The sequence below is a fragment of the Acanthochromis polyacanthus genome, chromosome 13 (genome assembly GCF_021347895.1).
Source record: "Acanthochromis polyacanthus isolate Apoly-LR-REF ecotype Palm Island chromosome 13, KAUST_Apoly_ChrSc, whole genome shotgun sequence".
Lineage (NCBI taxonomy): Eukaryota > Metazoa > Chordata > Actinopteri > Pomacentridae > Acanthochromis > Acanthochromis polyacanthus.
Window position 1 is genome coordinate 1,060,152 of NC_067125.1, and position 7,955 is coordinate 1,068,106.

A 7,955-nucleotide genomic window follows, 5' to 3' on the forward strand; every position below is an offset into this window, starting at 1 on the left:
ATCTGAGAAAATGGATGTACAGCTCATTAAATCCATCTAGAACTCATTACATCTCATTAACAATCACTACATGTGTCTAGAACTAGTCCCATTTATCTAGAACTGATGAAAAGTTTCTCAGACAAGTTAAATGATTCCAGATCTTGTTAAATAAAAGCACTTATTGTGGAAACAGGGACAGACAGAGGAGACGTGACACGATGAAGAAGGTTTGTGTGGCTGATCAGACGGAACTGATGTCTGCAGGTGAAGATGAGGACGGTGTGAAGAACACCAGAGGACTGAGCAGGGAGCAGCTGCTTCATCACGCCCACATGCTGGGAAGCTGTAAATCACCTAATCAGATGTTGTTGTTCGCTGTCGGAGTCCCTCTGCAGGTTTTATAAAGTTTAACTGTCAGACTGCTGCTCACACATTTCCATGAATTTATGCTCAAAAGTATTTTAAAAAAATAGTGGTCGACTTTGACTGTAAAAGGATGAAATGAGGTTAAAATCTGATCATTTTCTTCTTTACTGCTGTTATTTTTGCATTCTGCAGGAATCTTTATGCATATTCTGACTGCAGGAACCGTCCCAGGAGAACCTCTTTCAGTAGGTTCTTCAGTGTAGATACTTCTGAGTGGCTGTGAAGAGCCGCTCTGTGGGTCTCATTGCTCATCAGTAAAAGTCAGAGAGGTTGTTTTTTGTCCTCGTCCAGTAGAAGTCTTTTCTCTAACATTCAGAACATGGACTAACAGAACAAACCTTCCTTATTCTGTTTCCTACATGCTCTTAGACCTGGAGTTTTGTGCAGTAGCTGCTACTTGTACTTCATGTCATGGTCAAAGCTGTTGGATTCTACTCACAATGGAACAAGGCCACTCCTGTAAACGTTCACGCCATCTTTTTCCACACTTTCACTGAAAACGACTAATTATTCCCGGTGCATAGCAGTCAGCTACTCAGGACCTGCTAAGTATCTAATTCTGTGAAGCATCTAACTGAATATTCAACCAGGAGCTCCAGTTCAGCTCCTAAAGATGCTGATTTCACCGCGGAAGTGGACAAATCTGTGCTGGAACCATGAAGCAAAGACTTCCTGCGGTGGTGAAACTAGAAACGCCTCCATAAACACACTCAGACTCACACTCTGCTTTGGCACAGATGAGGCTGGCCGTCGGGTTTCCGAAGGAGCGCAGGATGGATCCGATGGCCAGGCTCAGGTCCTCGTTGCTCGGGTAGAGCGTCACCGAGGCGAAGCGAAGGTACGGCAGCTTCGGGGTTTCCTCCGGACCGATCTTCAAGTGAGGGATCTGAGGGAGCAGGAAGAAGAAAGAATTAGGAAGCAAGTGGAAGGAAATAAGAGCAGCTTAGGGGTTTGCTCTGAGGTAATATAGACCAGCAGTGTCTAGTATGGTCACACCTTCTTATTAAACGGTTTTTCTTTTTTTCACGACTATTTCCATTGAAGGCATCAAAGGCATGTTATTTATTAATGTTATAGGGACTGCAGATGGAAACTAGCTACTAAGCTATAATCTGGTGCAGCACATCTCTGACTCATGTGAGCTTAATGTTTCTGTACATTGTCCCTTAAATAAAGACTAAACTGAACTAAACTATGAATGAACACATCTGGAATTATGTAGGAAACACAAAAGTGTGAAATCAGTCAAAACATGTTTTATATTTTAGATTCTTTGAACACTCTTGTTATTCTCTGGATGAGCTTCATGACATAGAACCTGAAATGGTTCCACTTCACAGGTGTGCCTTGTCAAGGTTCACCTGTGGAATTTCTTCCTTCTTAATAAGGGTTGGTCCATCAGAAGTCAGGCTGGTCCACAGCTGACAGCCCTATTGGACAACTGTTAGAGTCCATCAGCTAAGAGAAACAACAGTCCATCATTACTGTAAAACCTGAAGGTCAGCCAGTCTGGAAAATTTCAAGAACTTTGAATGAATCCTCAAGGAACCATCTAAGAACTATCCAGGAACCATCTAGGAACTACCCAGGCTGGGAACTACCCAGGAACCATCTAGGAACTACCCAGGCTGGGAACTACCCAGGAACCATCTAGGAACTACCCAGGAACCATCTAGGAACTACCCAGGCTGGGAACTACCCAGGAACCATCTAGGAACCTACCAGGAACCATCTAGGAACTGGCCTCCACAGTCACCTGACCTAAACCCAATCTAGATCTTTGGGATGAGATGGACCACAGACTGAAGACTAAAGGACCAACAAGAGCTCAGCATCTCCGGACCTCCTTCCAGACTGTTGGAGAACCAGTTCAGGTTCTGCCTTCAGTGAGAATGAAACTAAATAGAAACCATAAAATGAGACGGTGCGTCCAAACTAAAGGCTGGTAGTGTTTGTGTCAGGAAGAGAAAATATGGAAAAGGAGAAAGAATTATTGAAAAGAAAAGTGAGTTCTTGAACCCACTGACTCCTCGTGCTATTTTTACTGTTCCACAGTTCTAAGGCAAACATTCTACTTTTATTGATTAAAATTACATGTTGTTTATCCCTGGGGGAAAATTAACACGTTAATATTAAAGCTAATAAACTTTTACCACCTTCACCAGCTGCAACATTAAAGTGATGAATGCATCAGTAGTTAATTGGCAGTAATATAATATATATATATATATATATATATATATATATATATATTATTCTGCATAATTACTTTGAAGTATGTTTTGGTACTAATGCTGCTGTACCTTTACTTGTAGCAGAGTATTTATGTGGTATTTCTACAGTAAAATATGTGAACAGAAGTGAATAAAAGGAACTGACGTGGAGAAAAAGTTAATGGAAGGTTAAAAAAAGGAGAAGGAAAGAAAAAGAAGAAAGAAATAAAGAAAAGAAGGAGCAAAATAACCAGGAGAGAAATGGAGGCTACTACGACATCAAGAGAACAAATATTTTTTTCCTCAGAAATCACCAAACCATGCAGGCTTTAGTCCCGATAAGAGAAATGAAAGCTTGACTCAGACGCTGACGCCGGCTGATAATCCCGTCTTTGTTCACTTTGAAAAAGGAAATCTGGAAACGGAGCAGAGCCCTCCGATCATCACGATATTAGAAAAGTGTTTCTAGCAGAAATCACAGCTTGTGTTCACCTTCACGCACAAAACACATTAATATCAAAGAAGTTCTAACGGCTGGGTTTGTGGGAGATAAAAAGAAAGAGAAGGGACGAATAAAAGAGGCCATTTAAAGCAGAAAGGTGGTGGAAGGGTCCTGCTGCAGTCAAAGATAATACTTCTTTATTTAACCCTGTGTAGCTCCAGTTAACGTCTACTATGTCTCTGTGGTTCCTCTTGACTGTCCCAGTGTGGAAACATGGAGTCACACCAACAGGAACAAATCACATAAAAACAGATATTTACATGAATTTCTTTGGTTTTCAGTGTTGATATTTTTCAGACTGCATTCATGGATCCTTGCTGTCTGATCAACATCTTCATCCTTTGTCTCCTTTTAAGGTGGACCTTTTGAAGGCAGATCGCCTCATGGACCCTCATGACAATTTCAGTTTGATGGCTGGTTTCTGACAATTCGATTAAACTTGTGCTAAAATGTGCTAAAAGTGGTTGAGAATGACTGAAGATTTGTGCAAAAAAAAAAAGAAACCGTGCAGCCTCATCCAAAATAATTCAGGAACTGTCCAGTGATGAACTTGTGTCACAAAATCCATTACAAAAGAGTAGAAATTTGTCAAAAGGACTTAAAACTTGTTCAAAACAACAAAAATGTGTCCAGAGTCTCTCAAAATCAGTTTGAAGAGAGAAATAGGCTTTTTTTCCCCAAAATACCTTAACAGTTGTCCATGACTTCAACCGTATCCAAAATGATTTTCAACTCATCCAAAAATCACTCAGAAATATTCTAATTATTGTCCAAATGATCTCAAAATCTTTTCAAAAAGACTAGTCCAAAATGACTCTAAACTTGTCAGAACTGACAAAAACCTTTCAAAATGTTGTAAAATATGTTTGACATGACAGTTTTTTCACAGTTCCCTAACAGTTGTCCAAAAGGACTTCAGTCCCATCCAAAATCACTCAAACTGTCCATTATGACAAATTCTTGTCCAAAGTATCTCAAAATCTTTTAAAAGATTGAAACTAGTCCATTATGACTCAGAACTGTTCAACATGCTACAAAACTTGTCGACAGTGACAAAAGCCGATCCAAGATCTGTTTTTTTGTGCTGGGAATCTCATTTTGTCTGACCTCAGCAGCACTAACTCACACCGGAAATATCCACAGAAACACACATGGAAACACTCAGGTCTTCATTGTTCTGGACAGTTACTGAATGATTTCATTTTGTACAGTCCTGGACACATTTTTCATCATTTTAGACAACCTTGTGTCATTCTGGACAAAAACTCAGTCCATTTATCAGTCATTTTGAACCACTTTAATGTAATTTTGGACAGTTTTTCAGTCATCGTTTGGCCAAAGCAGATGGACTGAAGGGACAGCAGGTTCTAACTGAACCCTGAACTCAGATTGAGTTAGAACACAAAGAGCAGAGGAAAAGCAGTGTGAAGATGTCAGAGATGTTTCTGCACTAATTCCAGAGACTGGAGAGTTTTACAGATTCCCTTTTTCCATTCCAGCTGCTCAGAGCCCTGTGACTGACAGCGTCTGTATTCAATCTGAAAAATTAATGACGAGACTGAAAAATGAATGAGATCGGTGATGAACGTGGGATCCGGTCGGAGGACAAACGTCCCGTGTGATCCTCTGCTCAGAGACTTCACCTCGGCTCACACCTGCAGACGTTCAAACACTAAACTGTAATTAGCTCAGCTGGGCTTCCTCTGATCTGCACAGCTTATTTTTAATCCGAGCTGAGCGTCCGGTAATATGAGACCTGCCGGGCAGCAGCAGGAGGATGTTGGAGGCTTACAGGAGATGGAAGACGCTCAGACACCAGTTAAAGCCAGTTTCAGTGTCACAGCTGCTGCTAAAACACATGCTAGTGACACCTTTAATACACGTTTCATCCTCCATTGCTGTGTTTAGTGTGGGACGATAAAAAGGAATATTACTCTGAGAACTGAACAATCTTCACCTCATCAATTAGTTTCTGTCTTTGAATAAATCTGCCGGCACAATGAGGACATTTCAGCTTATTTACAACACATTTCTGCTTTTCTAAAACGATGTTTTCTACAATTACAAATTCCCCAAATGAGTTAAAGTGTTTCAGAATCTGGGACGGATTCCAACTCCTTAACAGCAGACGTAGTGGAGATACCAGTCAGAAGTAGAATAAGTAGTAGTAGTGGTATTTCTACATGTAAATCACCACGTCACTATAGAGAAACATCCTTTTACTGTGTGTGTGTGTGTGTGTGTTCTCCACCAGGAACTCTGTCACTCACCTCCTTCTCCCCACAGATGTGGCTGATAGTCGACCCGGAGGCGGGGCTGGAGGCGGGGCCTATCACAGAGACCACACCTTTGGTAGGATCTGACACACTGGGAGAGAAAACACACAAACATTTAATCATTTGTAAGTAAAGGAAGCTGACGGTTATGGATAAAGGAAACAAATCTCCTCCACAAACTCTATGGGGGGGTCTATGGGGGGGTCTATGGGGGGTCTATGGGGGTCTATGAGGGGGTCTATGGGGGGTCTATGGGGGGGTCTATGGGGGGTCCATGAGGAGGTCTATGGGGGGGGTCTATGGGGGGGTATGGGGGGGTCTATGGGGGAGTCTATGGGGGGTCCATGAGGAGGTCTATGGGGGTCTATGAGGGGGTCTATGGGGGGGTCTATGAGGAGGTCTATGAGGGGGTCTATGGGGGGGTATGGGGGGGTCTATGAGGAGGTCTATGAGGGGGTCTATGGGGGTCTATGAGGGGGTCTATGGGGGGGGTCTATGAGGGGGTCTATGGGGGGGGTCTATGGGGGAGTCTATGGGGGTCCATGAGGAGGTCTATGGGGGGGGTCTATGGGGGGGTCTATGGGGGGGGTATGGGGGGGGTCTATGGGGGAGTCTATGGGGGTCCATGAGGAGGTCTATGGGGGGGTCCATGAGGGGGTCTATGGGGGGGGTATGGGGGGGTCTATGGGGGGGTCTATGAGGAGGTCTATGAGGGGGTCTATGGGGGGTCTATGAGGGGGTCTATGGGGGGGGTCTATGGGGGGGGTCTATGAGGGGTCCATGAGGGGGTCTATGGGGAGTCTATGGGGTCTATGGGGGGGAGTCTATGGGGGGGTATATGGGGGGGTCAATGGGGGGTCTATGGGGGGGAGTCTATGGGGGGTCTATGGGGATGGACTCAATCTCTGAGCCTGCCTCAAGTGGACATTCAAGGAACTGCAGCTTCTGGCTTCACTTTAAATCTCTGAAGTTGACTCTGGAGTGAAAAAGCAAAACCAGCTGAGCTTAAGAGATAAAATCCTCCATGTGTGAGAGCTCAGTAAGCACAGATGAAGCTTCTTAGTTTCTTAATGATAAACTGAAACCTGCATGCTGGGGAAATTTCAGGATTAAAAAAAAAAAGTGTAATCTTTGCTGTAAATTCTGATCCTGCGTCCAACACAGCAGACAGTCCAGAATGAATCCTCCTGTAGTTTTTGTTCCAGCAAAGGTAAAGACACGGCGACCCGACCCAGACTGGTTCTGAATAACAAGAGCTACAACTAAATCCTGCTTCCTTTGAGCCGTCAGAAGCTACAGAGAAACATCTCTATGCCGTGTGTGTGTGTGTGTGTGTGTGTGTGTGTGTGTGTGTTCTCCATCAGGAACTCTCTTCTCAGAATCACTAAACATCTGCAGCAGATGTTCTTCCAGCTCTGCGGTCACAGCGACCTTGCTCATCCTCCACCTGTCCCTCTGTCTGCCTCACTGCCTCCGTCATGTTCTGCTGCTAACCCGACAACACGCTTAATTACACGTCTGAACACGTCTGAACACCTCCAACGCTTCCTCCACTCCATGCTGCCTGTTTGTTTAGTTTCTGCAGGACTGAGCAGAAGAACGCAGCAAAGAGGAAGAATGAACTAAAAGTAAAATAATACTGAAGGTAGCAGAGGAGTAATTAACCCAGATGGTCCAACATGAGGCCCGTGGTCCAAAAGTGGTCCTCCAGAGGGTCCAATCCGCCCTCAAAGTGTAAAAATTCCAGAGAAGACATTAACTGCAGATTGTAAATTAGTAAAACTATAAATTTAAAATCATTTCTAGACCATGACAAGTTGTTTGGATCAGAAAGTAAAATACTAGATTGTTCTTTTGTCATTTTGTGTCGCATTTTTGTAATATTTTGACTGTTTTTGTCTTTTTTTGTCTGACTTTTATCATTTGTCTCATGTTTTTTTATTGTTATTTTGTGTTTCTTTTTTGTCTCACTTGTGTTTTTTGTCTCATTTTTGACATTTTGTGTTTTGCTTTATTCATTTATTTGTGCATTGTTTTGTCGTTTTGTTTCAGGTTTTCTCATTTTTTGCCTCTTTCTAACTTTTTTGTCATTGTATTGTTTTGTTTCGTGTCATTTGTCTATTATTTTTTTGTCATTTTGTTTCTCGCTTTTGTTGTTTGTGTGTCATTTTTGTCATATTTTGTCTTGTTATTGTTGTTTTTCTGCCTTTTCTAAAGGTTGTGGTTCAGTTCCAGGTGACTAAATGTTGTGTTCCTTTGTAGATAAACTCTGATCTGGAAGTTTAATGTGGAAATGATAAACTGAGGATGAATGTTGGTGGAACTGAACTTATTTTTCTTCATAACTTTCAGGTTTTCATGATGTTTAGTAAAAACATAATTACACACAAGTGAAGATTTCAGAAGTACTTTTTTGCACTAAAAAAGGTTAATATTAGGAGTGGTGGTTACTTATCAGTTATTATGCTGTGGTTTTACTGGTTTTACTGGTTCTACTGGGTTGAATGTGGAACCTGGTTTCTCTGGTCACTTTAGCTCATTTAAAAAGTCTAGTTG

At 42.4% G+C, this 7,955-nt stretch overlaps 1 protein-coding gene across 1 annotated transcript in view; it reads right to left on the reverse strand.

The window, feature by feature from the left end:
• The window catches only part of LOC127536845 (glutamate receptor ionotropic, kainate 5-like), a 55,338-nt gene that overhangs the window by 43,682 nt on the left and 3,701 nt on the right, over nt 1-7,955 (reverse strand). Inside the window, 2 exon segments of the mRNA XM_051958179.1 lie at nt 1,129-1,294; nt 5,394-5,490. Coding sequence (XP_051814139.1) covers nt 1,129-1,294; nt 5,394-5,490 — 263 coding nt within the window.